Source organism: Hirundo rustica, chromosome 11, assembly GCF_015227805.2.
Source record: "Hirundo rustica isolate bHirRus1 chromosome 11, bHirRus1.pri.v3, whole genome shotgun sequence".
Taxonomy (NCBI): Eukaryota; Metazoa; Chordata; class Aves; order Passeriformes; family Hirundinidae; genus Hirundo; species Hirundo rustica.
The window spans coordinates 8,066,720-8,082,806 of NC_053460.1; the positions used below are offsets into that span (position 1 = coordinate 8,066,720).

The 16,087-nt window shown below is 54.4% G+C and overlaps 2 protein-coding genes across 9 annotated transcripts; one reads left to right on the forward strand and one right to left on the reverse strand.

Moving 5' to 3' along the window:
* The first annotated feature begins 85 nt into the window (after positions 1–85).
* Positions 86–4,225, forward strand: TMEM170A (transmembrane protein 170A). Its single transcript, XM_040075748.1, has 3 exons — positions 86–220; positions 310–480; positions 1,056–4,225. Exons 1-3 carry the CDS (start codon positions 97–99, stop codon positions 1,184–1,186), a joined length of 426 nt encoding a protein of 141 aa, XP_039931682.1. The 5' UTR covers positions 86–96; the 3' UTR covers positions 1,187–4,225.
* Positions 4,226–4,857: 632 nt separating this feature from the next.
* SLC12A3 (solute carrier family 12 member 3) lies at positions 4,858–15,037 on the reverse strand. Of its 8 annotated transcripts, none has more exons than XM_040075337.2 (26): positions 12,987–15,034; positions 12,570–12,728; positions 12,270–12,345; positions 12,037–12,132; positions 11,750–11,889; positions 11,432–11,542; positions 11,131–11,242; positions 10,747–10,877; positions 10,425–10,509; positions 9,930–10,084; positions 9,513–9,620; positions 9,154–9,277; positions 8,955–9,056; positions 8,705–8,860; positions 8,528–8,627; positions 8,000–8,111; positions 7,312–7,452; positions 7,055–7,161; positions 6,828–6,910; positions 6,616–6,684; positions 6,333–6,434; positions 6,046–6,157; positions 5,700–5,786; positions 5,474–5,609; positions 5,296–5,363; positions 4,858–5,017 (listed from the first exon to the last, which is right to left on the reverse strand). In XM_040075337.2, the coding sequence occupies exons 1-26, from the start codon at positions 13,278–13,280 to the stop codon at positions 4,876–4,878; spliced, it is 3,108 nt and encodes a 1,035-aa protein (XP_039931271.1). In that variant the 5' UTR covers positions 13,281–15,034; the 3' UTR covers positions 4,858–4,875. The 8 variants fall into 8 exon arrangements, with proteins under 8 accessions (XP_039931271.1, XP_058278053.1, XP_039931269.1 ...); XM_058422070.1 differs by having other exon boundaries at positions 6,333–6,437; XM_040075335.2 differs by having other exon boundaries at positions 6,333–6,437; positions 12,570–15,036.
* Positions 15,038–16,087: the final 1,050 nt, after the last annotated feature.

The window sequence follows — 16,087 nt, forward strand, 5'->3', positions numbered from 1 at the left end:
GATTGGTGTTGAGCCCTGTCTGTCGTTTTACAACATTTTCCATTGGCTGGGGCTAGAGGAAGGGGACGGGCGGAAGAGGCGGTAGCGGATGCGGGGATGGAGGGCGGCGAAGCGGGCGGCGGCGGTGGGGGGCTCCTGCAGCAGATCCTCAGCCTTCGCCTCGTACCCCGCGTGGGCAATGGCACCACCACCTACTCCAGCCCGCTCTCCACCTTCCCAGGTACATTTCTACTCGAAGCGGGGCCCGCCCGCTGGGGCCGCTGGAGGCCCGCGGGCCCCGGGCCGCCCTCACAGCCCTTCTCTCCGCAGAGATGTGGTACGGCGTCTTCCTGTGGGCACTCGTCTCCTCCCTTGCCTTCCACGTCCCGGCCGCGTTGCTTGCCCTCTTCACCCTCCGGCACCACAAGTACGGCAGGTTCATGTCCGTGAGCGTCCTGCTGATGGGCATCGTGGGACCCATCACCGCCGGCACCCTCACAAGTACGGCAAGTGCCCGGCAGTATCGGCCGGCGGGCTCTATGGTGATCAGAGGTTGCCTTTGGGAGCGTGTGGAATAGCGGTGTTCCCTGGGATGGGGATTAACGTTCTGACTTTATTTCCCCCTTGCCCCGCGTTTGAAAGGGCTGAACCGTGCCCCGTGTCGAGCTCTGCGTCAGGCACACCAAACGTGCCCATCGGGTGCAGAGCCAAGGGGGCTTTCACATTTCTGAGCACCTGGAGGAAAATCTCTCAGAGGTTTAGTGTCAGTGCCCAGAACTGGGTAATGTTTGCCAGCTGTGGGCTGTGGGTGGGGGATCTTGTGACAAGGGTATGTCCCAAACCACCCCAACCTCCACACCTGCTGGAGGCCTCAGCAGAGTGTGTTCAGCACGCACTGGTTACTGCCTGAGGTTTGTCAGATGTCCCCAGCCCAGCGTTCTTGCCTGCTGCTGTGCAGGGAGAGGTTCAGACCCTGCTGCACTCTGTCCCAACCTCACATCCTGAGGCTTCCCCTTCATCCCTGTGGCAGAGCAGCTGCCTCACGTTCACGTCTCGGCTTTTCCCCCTCTCCACAGGTGCTGCCATTGCTGGAGTTTACAGAGCTGCGGGGAAAAAAATGATTCCCTTTGAGGCCCTCATTTTTGGTGTGGGTCAGACATTCTGTGTGGTGGTGGTTTCGTTCCTGCGCATTCTGGCCACTCTGTAGCTCCTCTGGAGAGGCTGGAGAACACAAACCAGATGGGGAGCAAAGGACCTGCTGCCTCACAACGAATCACATGGAGCACAGCTCCAGCCTTGTGCTTCTTCCACTGATTTAAGGAATTGGGAGGGCTTGCTCCTGCCTCCAGCCTGGCTTGAAAGTTAAAACTTGTGAATTTTGTTACTATTTAGTAACATTAAGTGCCAAGTGAAACTTTATGTGACTACCAGAGGAGGAAATGCAGGTACCTTCCACCTGTGATGGGTTGTAATAACAGCACATGACTAAAATGTGACACCAGCTGTGCTGGGTAGGAACAGGCCCAGAGTGACTTGTGTCCTCAGAGCTCACTTTCCACTTTGTTGCTTGGTTTTGAGTGAACCTGAAGCTCTTTTAATGTCAGTTTTTTTAAATTAAAAAAATAATTTATTTTCTTCCTGGCCCAAACTTCTTAATACCAGGTCATAGCCATAGTGGATTTGGGAGCAGCAAAAGGAAAACTCATTTTAGATGGATGAGAGTGCAAATTTGTGTTTGGGACACAGGGGAAAATGCTGCACAGGGGAAATGACTGGTATAAAAAAGATTTTGTGAATTTTATTATAGCAAAGCCCTTCTGGCCCTGTGAATATTCTACCCAGAGGCAAAGCACAGTGGAGTGGGCACTCCAGAAATCCCATATGTGCATGTGGACATGCACAGCTTCTCCTCAGGCTTTGAAAGAGACTCGTGTTTTCAAATGACCCTGTTCTCCTTTGACTTGCTGATGCTGTTCATGTTGGTGTGGTGGAGCTGGGTGTCTGCACTGATCTGGAAGTGGCACTGGCCAGCTTGGATAAAATAAATCCCTCGTGCTGCTGCTGAGAGCTGTGTGGCCAGGCTGGGTTGTGACCCGGTGCTGAGAGTGCGCCACATTTTCAGCGTCCAGCCAACAGTGTGCTGGGGGTTGGGAGAGCTCCTGGCAGGAGCCTGGGTGATTCCTGTGAACACAGCCCCAAATCAACCCTTCTCCACAACCCTTCATGTCTCCTCATGAATTGTTTTAGTTTGTTTTGGTTTAAAGTGACTTTTAACTAATTGGTGGCTCTGCAGTTGTGCCCGGAGCTGTGCCACATGGCTGGGGCACTTGAGCAGCTGACTGGGTGCTTCCTGGGGCTCAGTTCTTTGGGGAAGCCGAGGTTGAATTCCAGGGATGTGGCTGGGCAGTGTAGCCACCCCTAGGGGTTTGCAGTGCTCTGTGTTTGTACCCAGCTCACACCATATGGGCTGCAGAGGGAAAGCACTGTCTGTGTCCAGCCTTTCAGGGGACAGTTCCCATCTGTGTCTTCACTGAATTCTTCTGGTTTCCAAATCAGCTCCTTTTGTACCTGCAGCATTTCCTAAGGCCATTTATCCACAGTGAGCCCACGTCCTCAGTGCTGAAATGGCTGGACATGGCACTTAGTGCCATGGTCTGGATAACGAGGTCGTGACCAACCAAAGGTTGGACTCGATCTCAGAGGGCTTTTCTAAAAGGAATTGATTCTGTGATCCTTCCATAGGGCACTGTGGTTATCATGGAAAACGATTTTTCTATGCATGGACTTCTCAGGAGTGGTCTGTCAACGGTGAGAGGTGTTCTGCAGGTGGTACTTGCTGAGATACCGCTAAATTTTACCCTGTGTTAATTCAGGGAATATAGATGGTCAGTTTAGGAAATAATTTAATGTGAATCCTTCTCCTTTGGTGGGTGAGGTCAAAATGGTGTAACATATACTAAACCCTGGATCTGTGGAGAGCCCTGTGTGCTGTGCTGGTTTTAGATAGCCACTTTTTCTGCCAGGGCAGAAACAACGAAAAAGAAGGAATAAAGTTTCTTTCTTTTCCCCCTTCCCACTTCATATTTCAGCATGTGTACAGAGTGCACAGTTTAATTTACAGGAATTAATCCTGGATGAATTAAAATTATTTCCTGGAATTTGGATAGGGTGGATCTGGCATTACCTTTCAGGTGACACCAGAAACCGATGTCCTGAGCACCTGCTGTGTTCTCCTTTACCCTGCCCTGGTGCCTGGCACCGCTCAATAGCCATTAAGCTGATTGCTACTGAGAAAGCACTTTATCCATGTGCCCCGTGCTACAGCAAGAGGAGGCTTCCTTGCAGGAACAGGGCTGAGGGGTGCAGAACACAAATGGGGCTGTTACAGAGCTCAGAACAAGTGAAAAATTGCTCAGTAAAGTCACTCAGCACTGGGTGAACTGAAAACCTCCAGTTTTCTATCCTTTGGGATCTCCAAGAGTCTGTTTTGAGGGGGTTCTGGTTTACTTGAGGAGTTGGCAGCTGAACTCTGTTTGGAGTGTTTGGAGCTGGCAATGTCTCTCTATGCCTGGATGCTGTGAAATTTTCAGGGAATTCCTGCATAAAAGGTGAACAATCGGCTGATTTGTCTTGACATATTAGCACAGGAGGCAAGTTCTTTGTGTCACCTTGTGCTCACAGAGCATCTTCCACTCCACTGTCTGCTGCTGGCAACCTCCCTCTCCAGTAAAACCAGAGCTAAACAGAAAGGAGGAGCAGCCTTGAGTTGAAGCACCAAATGGCAATTGAAGCACTGGTGGCAGTTTCCTCCCCTCATTGGTTTGGCCTTCACTTTCCATTCCTTTATTCCAAGTGAGGCATGTGGAGGAATCCCTTCAGTTTTCATCGGGTGTTGGTAGACTTTTCTCAGTCATACTTGCCAAAACCTGCAAAGAGCCGGCAAAAACATCAACACTGAGGTGTCCTGGGCTCAGCAGTGCTGTGAGCCTCTGCTGGGGAGCCCAGCCAAGGTGTAGGTTAAGGAAACACTTGGAGAAGCTGCCTGTCCTGGAGGAACACCTGCTTATGTTGAGGCTTGTGGCCCTGCTCCCTGTGTGTGACAACCCCTGCTCCCACCTGGCTTCCTCTTGCTCACAGCTGTGGCTGTCATGAACAAATCTTTGTATGATTGAAAATTCTGTACATTTTATTTTTCTACTGACACTCCTAATCCTGGTGGTGATTATCAGTAAATTCTGTAACTCTTGAGGTGAGTGAATCTTGTGTGTTTCTTCTGCAGCACAAGGGGACTTGGGCTGTGCTTTTGCAAATGAGCTGCGCTGCTGCTGTGCTTGAGGCCATCTGTACCAGAAATGTCCTGGTTCTGGTGGTAAATGTTGTCTCCATTAGAAGCTGGACCTGCAACTGCAGCCAGGCACCACAGTCTGAGGTGACATCTCACTGCTGCTCGGTTGTTGGGGACAGCCTGAGCTGTTGTCCCTGTCCCTGAGGGGACATGCTTGGGCTCTGCAGCCCTTAGGCTTGGTGCTGACCTGCTCCCAGCCCCTGGGGCTGTTCCCACCCTGGGCCAGTGGCTTTGCTGGGGCCAGCGTTCAGTCTCTGCACACCACCTGGGCTCTCCTAGGCATGCAGGTCCCCACAACTCCCCTGCCTGGCTCTGGCTAACCCCAGGCCAGAGCAGTACCTGCACTGCAGGGCCAGCATTGCTGTTTAGTGATGTACAACCTACAGAGCCCGAGACGGGCCAAACAAGTGTTTGTAAGAGGGTGGCAGCTGTGCCTGGTGGACATTTCCACCGTGCCTTCACTGCTCCCCCAGACTCCCAGAGGAGCGTGCTCCAGGATCAAATCTGGCCTGAAAAATTCACATCCCAAGTCATCAGGGATCCAGGAGGTTTTATTGACAGTAAAAGGTCAACACGTTCTCTTGGTTTCCTCGTGTGAGGATGATGGGGGGTCTCAGGTCCTGCGAGAGGGTCTCGAGCCAGGCCATGTAGAGGGAGCTGGGGCAGCGCCCCTTCCTGCCGATGGGCGGAGTGCTGCGGAACAGCAAGGGCGTGAGGCAGCGCCGCCACGGAGCCCCGCCACAGCCCCCTTCTCAGTCCACTGCAGGTTATTTCCCTGAAGAGGGACAACACCACATCCTCCCACCCGACAGGACCCCGGCTGGAGCCCTGAGTGTCTTCCAAGGGCTTTTCCCCGTGGTGCAGCACAGTCTCACCACAGCATTAGGGAGTCTGTGCAGGGAGGGGTGAACACCCAGAGGGACCATTTCCATGGGGCAAGAAATGGGTGTGAGGGCATTGCTGGCACCTACATGGCTATGAGTGCTGCATCCCGTGAGTAATCCAGCAAAATCTCATTCAGCCTCACTTGTCGGAGTGACTGTGGAGCAAAGAGCATTGAGAAACCCAAAATAATTGTTTCCAGAAAGATTGAATTTTGTCTAAAAAGCAGGAGAGCCTTTGCAGGAGCTCCCATGGCACTGGTGCTACCTTGGCTCTGTTTTTATCGACCTCCTCATCAGAAATCTTCCAGGGACAGCCCTGTCTCATCTCATTCACTGTGGCCTCATCTTTGAAGCCATCATTCAGCCTGAAGGGAGCGATGAGGTCGTCAAACCTCTTGATGCTGCAACACAAGCAGACAGTGCCGAGGAAGAGGGTCTGGGCAGGTTTGGGGGTGCTGGGGGGGCACGGGGAAGGGGAGGAGGGTGGTTACTGCTCTGGCCGGGGTTTCTGGTTGATGTCAGGGAGGATGTGGACCTCATGGAATCCAAGGCGGAACTTGCTCAGCAGAGAGACAATCCTAATGGAGGAAAAAGGACACATTTTCCCAAAGTAGTTCTTACAGTGACCTGCCACAGCTGAAAACCCTGCTGCTGGCCTCAGTTTGCACTTTGGGTTTTCCCACTCTGCAGCCACATTGATTTCCAGAGAAATGAGGCAAAGCAGCCAGGTCAGAGCTCACAGATTCCATTATGGCAAAGCTAGGAGGGCTCAGCAGGATGGGAAGCGCCTTGTGTCACCACCCATGGCTGAGAGGTGCAGTGGCTGCCAGCACTTACGCCTTCCTCTCCTCGTCCATCCTGTTGATCTGCCCACCGACAAACACCCGGATTTTGCACTTTCCCCACCTCTTCTTGCGCCCCAGGAGGTATGGGATGAGCAGTGTGAGACCTGTCCCCAAAACAGCCGGTGGGAGATGCAGCAGTGACCCCCAGGCTCACCAGTGTTTCATGATGCCAAAGGCCAGGGATGCCCTGGCTCCATTTGGCGGGGACTGAGCCCTCCTGGGCACCGTGATGGAGGTGCTGGGCTCACACTATCTTGACAGATGGAAGGTGAAGGTTACCTCCATCATCAAAGAGCCAGTAAATGTCAATGGTCTTCTTGCCCTGCTCGCTCTGGAAGATGGTGCTCGCCTGCTGCTCACTAGCTGAGGTGGTGGGCTCCACTGCTGGGGCAAGAGGGTCCTGGCGTCAGCAAAGGGCACCACCAGCCACAGATTAAAGGCATCACTTCCTCCTGGTCCTAGCCCTGCTCCCCCCATGAGTGCTTGAAACCCCCACCCTGCCTGCAGAATAATCCTCAGAGCTGGGGATGCTCTGGGCGGTCACAAGCCAGGGCCAACCTACCTGTGCCTGGGGCTGCTCTGCTGCCAGTACCATTCTTGGGGTGCTCTGCTGCCTCGAACGTGGGGTTAACTGAGGAGAGAGGAGAAGAGCAAGGGCAGCACAGCAGTGCCTCACTGCCCTCATCCTCTTTGATCCCAGCACAGTAGGGGTGTCCTGCCAGGACTGTGGGGACATGATGCTGGCTGGCACACCCCACAACTCCATGTATCTACCATGTGCCTGCAGCACTCGGGAAACATTCAGCCCTTCCTTCATCCGCATTAAGCACACTCCGTACTTGAAATCGAAGGCGTCGCTGGAAGGAGGGAGGAGAAGGCAGTTAATGGGGGATGGCACCGTCCAGCTGGATGCTGCGCACATGGCTGCAGCTCTCAGCGACTGCGGGGCCACCACCAGGTGCCAGTGTCCCCAGGAGGCAGAGGAGCCGGCGTGGCCGTACTGCAGGATGCCCACGTAGTCCTCCAGGCTCTGTGGAGATGCCGTCTGCCAGTTCCTCTTGTAGCCCAGCACTAAGATGTTAGGTCTCATCTTCCCGAGGCCAGCAGCCTATGGATAGATGTCCCCATGAGAACCCTCTGCAGGGACAGATGGACACACAAAGGGGCATGCCTGGAGATTGTGGGGGGGGGTCAGAGCTGCCCCAAGTTGTGACAAAGAAGAGGGACCTTGCTGCTGGAAGACCGATGATGACTGTACCTGGATGAGCATTTGGACACCACTTCTCAAATCCTCAGCCACCACATCTGTGTAGAAAGCCTTGATCTTCCTCTTCATTAGCCACTTAGTGTGGCCATCTGCCATCAGCTGGGTCTCTGTCATCTTCTGCTTCCGTGGTCCCTGTAGGAATCAGGGACAGGAGCTCAGGCAGCCCTTCCAGCTGGTGGTCGTGCCATCAAGGACTTTTAGCTCCTCTTTTCCTAAATCATTGGCAAGAGATGGATGTAACCACTGCACACATGGGAGGTTACAATCACAGCCAAGAAAACCAGTGAATCCAGGGAGTCGACAGCCACTCCACACAATCCCAACAGTCCTGTGAGTGCAGATGAGCTGGTTCTTACTGCACCCAATTGCTCTGGAGACTTCAGGGCTGCAGGACCCCCCTGTCCTCTGACCAACTACTTCATCCTTCCAAATCTTCCGCAGTTAATTGGCACAGAGAAGCCATAAGCCCACAGGGACATCCTGATGCATCACCAATATTGCTTAACAACTCAGGGAGGCTTCCAGTTGACACATTTCATCATCCAGCAGCACAAAAGAGGGCACATTTCAATCTCCACCCTGTGAGCCCACCTGGATACAACTGGATTTCCCAGCCCACCACCCACCAGTGGGATAGCCCCCAGGAGAAAGAACCAGCCAGTTTCTGCAGGTGACTCACAATCAGCACGTTACCGCAGAGCATCAGGCTGAGGTTTTTGGTGAAAGTCCCCACAAAATCCACCAATGCCGGGCGGAAGTTGGGTGGGCCAGTCAGCACCAGGCACTGTGGTCTGCAGGGAAAAAAGGAAGTGAGGAATGGTACCTTGGAGGCATCCAGCCTCTTTGGAATGAGCCATGTCTCTTCTCCCATGCTTGGCCAGTGGCAACCATAGGGAGCATCCTCAGAATGAGAAAACATTATGTGGCCTGAGGGTCCAGTCTCACTCTTTGGTCTTTTTATATCAGATGAGACCAATGTGACTGTGTCTGCCTGGTACAGGGAGGGCAGAGTTTGCCCAGTTTTCTACCTTACATGGCACAGACATGGGATTTTGGAGACAGACACATTTTGCTGTAGCTCCTGGTTACTGAGGGTGATGGTGAGGATGTGGCCATGGGCACGAAGCCTCCCTGGGTTTACCGGAGGCAGGAGCTGGCTCTTCATCTCACTCCCTCCGTGCCCAGTATTGCAATGAGCTGCCCTTGCCTGTAGTTCTTGATGTGCTCATCCACTTCACTCAGCCCCACCGAGTAGCTGAGGGCCATGTTGTAGGAACTGGCTTGCATGGAGGAACCCCAGTTGACATCTGCATGGGGAAGATGGATTAGCAACAGGGCCAGACACCTTCTGGGGCATCGCCGGTGCCAGGTTACCACCACCCACCTGGCTTTTTGTAGAGGACGTATCCCAGGAGGAAGACGACGATGCTGAAGGCAATGAGGGCTGCCCACCAGGTCAGCAGGAACATGATCACCACTGAGACTGCGGCCCCAAAGAGCGCAGCCCACTTGCTGTAATACCGAAAGGAGGGTCGCCAGCCTGCACGCAAACACACACAGCGGCCGCTGCCGGGACGGGGAGCCGGACGCGGAGCCCGCTGCCGCAGGGCACGGCGTGGCGTGGCACAGCCCACCTGGGGAGTTGGTGATGGAGGCGTGGAAGCAGCTGAAGTTGATGAGGGCGTAGGAGCAGAGGAAGAAGTTGGAAATGATGGGGGCAATGGCATTGAGCTCAGCTGTGGGAGGAGAAGGAGAGTCAGCTGTCAGTGGTGGGGATGGAGCCACACTGCTGGTGGCAAGCCCCAGGAGGGTACTGGGGCAGCAAGCACCTACCAATGAGGATAAAGCCAATGGCAATGGCATAGGTAAGCATGTAGCCACGGATGGGCTCACTGTTCCTCCCATAGCCCTTCCCAAAGAAGCCGATGAGAGGATAGAGCTGGTCCTTGCACAGACACTGCAAGGAGAGATGCAGTGGGGACAGCAGGCTTTGCCAGGGACATGGGATGGCAGTGCCATGGTGGCTCCTGCATCCATAAGAGCAAGGGCCCAACTAGACACATGCCCTGTGTTGACAGCAGCATCCTCCTTGCCCCAGGGCTGCTCACGGATGCAGAGCCCTGCACCAAGGAGCATCACCCACTGCTGAGCTCAGGGAGAAGAGCTGGGGTGTGCAGACACTACCCCCTCACCTGGAAGACTTTGGGGGCTGAGACAAGGCAGGCTAATGCCGAGGAGAGGGTAGCACCAAAGATCCCTGCTGTAATCAGGGGGCCAAATCCAGACACCATGCTCATGCTCTACAAGAAAACCAGGGGATCAGGAACCCCAGCATCCCTGGTACACCAGCCTCCACCCCAGCCCTGATGGATTTCCAGCCCCAGACCCCATCCTGCTGCATTTCCTTTAACATTATCCAGGTAGCAAAGTGCAGCCACATCCAAAAGCCCTGGTGCCCTTCCTGTTAAAACATGGCTGTTTCAAGAGCATGGCTGCCCCCCAGGATGCCAGGGGTGTGCCAGGCTTGCAGCTGCTCTGGGAACCCATCCATTGCAGCACAAACCTGGCCAGGAGCAGGAACAGGGGTTGGTCATGGTTCTGAGCAGTACCTGGTAGTAGTTGCTGAGCCCGTATCGGCAGCTTTGCTGTTGGGTGCAGGCAGTGAAGTTCCAGCCGAAGCTGCAGGCCAGTCCCTCACAGCCCGGCGAGCCCACAGCCACGCTGTCATTCAGGCTGCCTGAGGCATCTCTGACCACACAGGCACCTGTGGGGACACACAGGGCTAGAGCAGGGCTGGCACCTCTCCATGGTTTCATAAAGCCCAGCCTCCCATCCCATTGCCTGTGACAATTCCCAAGTCCCTGCCATGGGGCTGCCCCACTGCACGATGGCTTTGAGCAATGCCGTGAGATCCACTGCCCGCCCAGGATGACTTTGCCGCCCCTTGGGGTAGGAACAAGGTCTGGCACCTGTGGCACTCACACCGGGATATCTCTGCCAGCGTCCACAGCTTGCTCCTGGCTCCTACCCACCTGCATCCTCCCAGGCCACTCATCTTGGTGGCCCAGCCCCTCACTCATTGCGCCTGAGGACGTGCTGCTTACCAATGGTGGCAGAAAGCACCAGGTAGGACATAGTGGTCCAGAAGATGGCCATCAAGGTGCCCTTGGGGATGGCCACGGCAGGATCCTGCCCAAGGGAGTTGCAGAGATATGTAAGAGCTTTCCAGCAGCAGTGCTAATGTAGGCAGTTTATTTGTGGCTGCTGGACAAGAGCAATTTTAATTCACTGTATCACAAAGCCACAGAGCAATTCATGGCTGAGCCCAAATTTTCCAGAAGAAAATGGATCGAAATGAAAGTCCCAGGGAAAATAGGGCTTAAGCCCTGAGAAACACTGGTTCAGGCAGCAGCAGTCACAACCCACCTTCAGGTCACCAGAAATGTTGGCCCCGGCAAGGATGCCAGTTGCTGATGGGAAGAAGATGGAAAACAATCCAAAGAAGGAGCCCTCAGGTCCACGCCAGTTGGGCACAAAGTTCTGAGCAAAGATATCAGCTGGGGAGGAAGCAGAAAAGAAACATTTGGGGCCTTCTCAGCTACTATTTTTCCTGGCTAAAGCACCTCAGCACTGGCTGGGGGCATAGTGCTGATGGCAGGGACCCCATGGGAGGGGACACTGCTTTTAATGACATCTCTCAGCAAGGAGCACCTTCCCATAGGAATCATATCCCCCAGCTGCAGCAATGAGCCAGGCTCCAGCGATGCACTTGGACCTGCTGAGTGAAACCCCAGCCTACACTGGACCCACCTCGGTAGCTGAAGAAGCCCTTTGCTTGCTTCTCAGCGGTGGCTGGGATCACTGTCCCCACCAGGTAGTTAACGAACGAAACCAAGATGACCAGGAAGAACAGTATCTGTGCCTGCCAGACCAGAAAGAGCCAGCTAAAAGATTGGGTGTTCGGACACAGAAAGAGTGAAGAACACAGTAGGAGGATTCCATGCCCCTTTTTGGGGAGCTGCAGGTGTCCTCTGCTCCTCAGATGCCTGATGGGCAGCAGGGACAGCTCTTATCAGGCCAAGAAAAAAATATGAGCAGGAGTGAGGGTTACCTTGGCCTCCCATTCCATGCCAGCCAGGGAGATGCCCAGCAGCACCGTCACAGTGATGACCCCAATGATTCGGATGTCATTGGTGGGGTCCACGATGAGAGAATTGTGCTCCTGGGGAAGGGGAACTATTCACAATGTGGAAATAACCCTCTTCCTTACCAAACCACTGGTTTTTCCATGAGTTTTAGCAGTTTGATTATCAGTGGTCTAAATGATAACACAAATATTGATAATCAACACAGGTTGTGCAAGGAGAAGGTGGGGATGGAGGGGTAGGGGATATATTGGGACTTAGATGACACTGAGCTGCTTCCTTACCTGCAGCAGGTCCCGGACAGTTTCGGCAAAGCCCACTGTGTGCATGGCTACGGCCACTGCGTTTGCAAAGGCAAAGATCAGCCCGATGGATCCACCCAGCTCTGGCCCGAGGCTCCGCGAGATGAGGAAGTAGGTCCCTCCTGAGGCAGGGAACACCCCATGGCGTTACTGCTTCCCCCATGTTTTTGGGATTCCCCCACACCTCACAGCCCATGCCAGGAGTTCACATCCATGGGGCAGCCCCAGGATAAAGAGACCCCTGGAGCGCCTGGGAGGGAACGCATTACCTGACTTCACTTTGCCATTGGTGGATATGGCAGAGATGGACAAGCCGGTTATGGTGGTCACTGTCACGGACATGAGGATGATGACCCACGTCAGGGCTGCGGGGAAAGGGCATTGCTTCACTCCTGTGTCCCCCAGCCCCACTGCCTTCCCTAGGAGTCCCACCACCCCCAGGTGTTTGGGTGATGATGGTCCCAGTGCCACTGTCCAGCCCACGGTGAACCGCAGCACCCACCGATTCCTGCCTGGGCGGTGATCCAGGGCAAGCGCAAGTAGAGGATAACTCCCCAAATGTTCAGCATGCAGCGAATCTGGGGGGGACAGAGGGGAACTGGCCATCAGGGCATTGACACCTGAGGATGGCCAAACCATGCCAGCTTTGCTGCTCCTCAGAGAAAACCATCCCACCGAGGGGGGCAGGGAATCGCTCAAAGCACATGTGCTTGCAAAAATATTTGGGAAAAATGCAACAAGGGCAAAATGTTACAGGGTAGGAGGGCAGAAGGATGCTCCGTGGGGGATGGGTCACACTCACCATGACACCCTTTACCCATCCAAAGCGGACGGGTTCTGGCACGGAATCTCTGCCTGGCTCCCCTTCTGCCTCCTCCAGCCCAGCCTCCGGCCCAGCCTCCGGCAGGCCATTGCTCTGCTGCAGGTCAGACACCGACGTGCGAAGGCGGCCTGGGTCAGGCTGTGGGACAAGGGCAAGGCAGGTGAGGGTGGACTTCAGGCAGCTGTCCCTGGAGGCAACGCTCTGTTTGAGCACACATCTGGAAACAGCTGGATTCTGTCTTCTGCCAGGGCCTTCTTGGGGATGTGCAGTCGGCACAGCACCAGTTACGACACCAAGAGGCAGGAGACACAGTGACCCGTCACAGACACATCTCAGGGAGCAGCAGCACGGCCAGTGGATGCCGCAGATGCTGTGGGTACGGCAAAGCCCCGTTACCTTGAGGATGGAGTGCAGGTCAGCCAGCGAGGGCCTGCCCTTCCTGGCGTCATCCACCCCCTTGCTGTTGGCATAGTGCTCGTAGGCCGGCACCACATCCACCGTGTTGTAGCCGAAGGTCCTGGTGCAGAGGGTGCTGCTGGACAGGTGAGTGGGCTGGACGCTGTCGCAGCTGGACCCCTCGGTGGGTGTGTAGGGACCCCGGCCCCCCTCCTCCATGCCCAGGAGGGTGCTGATGGTGAAGCGGCCACTGCAGCGGGCCGGGGGCAGATCTGGGACGGGCAGCTCGGCCATTGCCCCTGCCCAGGAGCCTGCCAGGCGGGGGACAGGCTGGAGAGGGGCTTGCAGGCTTTATACCCCGCAAAACCGGAGCGAGGTGACCAGCACACACCCGCCACCGATGCTAATAGAGGAAAGGAATCAGCTTAAACCGCCCTGAGCTGGTCAGGGGGAAAAAAAATAGCTGGAAGGGATACCAAAACCACCGTAATGGGCATCACTGCCTCCCAGCGCTAGATGGGGGCAGCGATAAGGGATTTGAGATTAAGTCCCAAGGACAGATCAGCAGAGAAATGCAGCGCTGAGTTTGCCTCCGGCCCAAACCCAGGAACATTCAGTTCCCATAGGGATTTATTATGGAAAAAGGGAGCAAGACTCCCACGCACCCTCGCCCTTCCCTGGGATACTGGCCCCACACCCGTCAGATCTCGTAAATCATCTTGGCTGGTCTCCAAGGTGCTGCCTGTGGCACTGAGCTGGGCCGGATGTGAGGAGGGGAATGGCACCTTTATCTCACAGTGAAACCTGGGGAAGGGGAGAGCACGACATCAAAGGATCTGAGGGATGCCCCTGCTGGACTCGGATTCCAGGGCGCTGGAGAAGCCAGCATGCACAGAGCAGTGTAAGTCTGTCTGTGCTTGTCCAGGGCCAGGAGCTGGCAGCTCTCAGTACCAGGCAGCAGAGATGCCCATGGTCCCACAGCCTCCTTCCCTCCCGAACCAGGGACAGAACACTGAGCACTCAGGGCTCAGAATTGCCTCCAGTCCCATCCCCGAGTTAATAAACCACTTAAACCCTCGCTCCTATCACACAAAACACGAGCTGAAGCTGTGTGCCATAACCCCACAGCCACAGCAGGCGAGGACAGGGGGAGGGATGGGTGCCTGTTACAGCCCTGCAGCCCCTGTCACATGTGCCACGAAAGCAGTTACAGATAAGATCAGCAAAGACAGCAAACAAGGCCAGCAATAAAATTCGAGGGCAGCCCATTGGAATTTCAGCTCTGTGCGGCTTTGCAAGTTAATGGAAAATTGGGCCTGCCTGTCCCGCTGCCTCTGGCTGTCTCTGCATTCACACACAGATTCTGACCTGATTTTTGAGGACTTGCTCCAGCCTCCTTGTTTGTGGGCAGACAGCCGTGATCACCCAAGCCCTGCACAGCTGCTTACCCGGGAAGCTGGGGGCAGGCAGCCCGGTCAGCATCCGTGCTCAGCCCTCACAGCACTGCAGAGCACCTCGGAGCCTGGAGAGCGGGGACAAGGAAAGAGCCTCACCCCAGCACCTCACACAACACCCTCCACAGAGCAGACACCAGCTTCCTCTCACAAGAGATGCACCAGCAGACTCACACCCAGCAGAAATGGCTTTATTTTAGAACCTCACTGTTCCATCAAAACCGCTGATTTGCCCAAAACAGCACAAATCAGTCCCTTAAGTGTGTGAGGGGGTCTGTTAAACACAGCACGGTCAGAGATGCTCCGGAAGAGACAGGAGGGCTCCAGAGGCAGGCGAAGAGCGAAGCGAGTGGTATGATGCAACCCTGGTGTAGTGAAATAGCCGGATTGTAGGAAGCGCTTGTCGTCGGCCTGATTCACAACACCAGCTGCAGCAACAATACCGGGCCCGGGCGGCGCTGGGAGCTGCGGGCAGGGAGGGGAGCTCTGCAGCACCTCCCTCCAGCCCCTCCACTCACGGAAAAGAGCTGCCAAGTTGTTTCTGCAGGGCTTTCCCTCACTTCCAGCCGATCCCCCCAGTTCGTTCTGAATATTAAATGCATCAAATGAACCCACAATCGAGTTAAGCAGAGCATGGTGTGGTGCATTACACAGCTTCTTTTAAACACTATCAAAGTGTTATATTCCAAGAGGCTTTAATGAGGCTTTAATTGACGTGTTTCCATCCCTGTGGAAGAGGGAACCTACCGCGCTGAGTGACACAGGACACACAAACGATGCAGGGGCTCAGCACTGCAAACCCACCATGCAGAGCAGACTTAGTTTCTCAGCATCACAGCAAAGGAAGCCTGGGAAGAGAAAAAGAGATGGTTGTTCAGCCACCTGCCAGTAACCTTTCCCAGTGGGAACACAGAGGTCATCTCCCATCTAGCTCTTCCAGACACCATTTCCATCCTTCCAACTTCACACCCAGAGAGAAAGAGGACAAAAATGCTGGTACGGGGACACGAACAGAGGCAGTATTTGAATGCTATCCCACCCAGGGGCACAGAACTGGAATTAACAGTGTTCCCTTACTTCTTCCAGGCTGGAAGGAAAACATTTTGCTTCTTTGAGAGGCTTGGGTGACAAGGGTTGGGAGAGTAACAAAACCAAAAGAAGTTCATCGAATTTACTTCTTTTGAGCATAATTCATTCAGCTCCTGCAAGGAACAAGGTCCAAGGTCCAAGCAATTTCTTAGACAAATGCAGTAGTAGTAGGAAATGGTGGTGAACAGAGAAGCCACCTCATTTAGCAGGTCTGCTCCAGCCAGAGGGTCTGGAAAACATAACAAAAAGTCAGATTGAGATGCATAATCTGCATTCAGCAGGGAAATCCAAGAAAAGGCAGAGGAGCAGGAATGTAACCCACAGGCAGTACCCTGACTATGACCAGCATACTCTGGGGTAATAGTAAATACTTAAAAGGATTAATTTTGTCATCTGGACTAGAAAAACCTTACAGAGACAGCTGAGAAGACAAGACCTACTGACACCAGCTTTCTAACAGTGTTTAGGAGGCCCTCGAGGCACATTTTAGCACTGCAGTTCCCACAGGAGCTGACTGCCTTCCCTTAGCTCAGTGTAGTTTTTACCAGGTTAACCCTG

Excerpts from the sequence above, each read along its gene's own strand:
- TMEM170A (XM_040075748.1), top strand. The coding sequence starts at position 97 with ATGGAGGGCGGCGAAGCGGGCGGCGGCGGTGGGGGGCTCCTGCAGCAG. Across the intron at positions 221-309 it reads CCCGCTCTCCACCTTCCCAG|AGATGTGGTACGGCGTCTTC; the intron begins GTACATTTCTAC and ends TTCTCTCCGCAG. Across the intron at positions 481-1,055 it reads CACCGCCGGCACCCTCACAA|GTGCTGCCATTGCTGGAGTT; the intron begins GTACGGCAAGTG and ends CCCTCTCCACAG.
- SLC12A3 (XM_058422068.1), bottom strand. The coding sequence starts at position 13,280 with ATGGCCGAGCTGCCCGTCCCAGATCTGCCCCCGGCCCGCTGCAGTGGC. Across the intron at positions 11,243-11,431 it reads GCATGGAATGGGAGGCCAAG|GCACAGATACTGTTCTTCCT; the intron begins GTAACCCTCACT and ends CTGGTCTGGCAG. Across the intron at positions 10,510-10,746 it reads ACATTTCTGGTGACCTGAAG|GATCCTGCCGTGGCCATCCC; the intron begins GTGGGTTGTGAC and ends TCCCTTGGGCAG.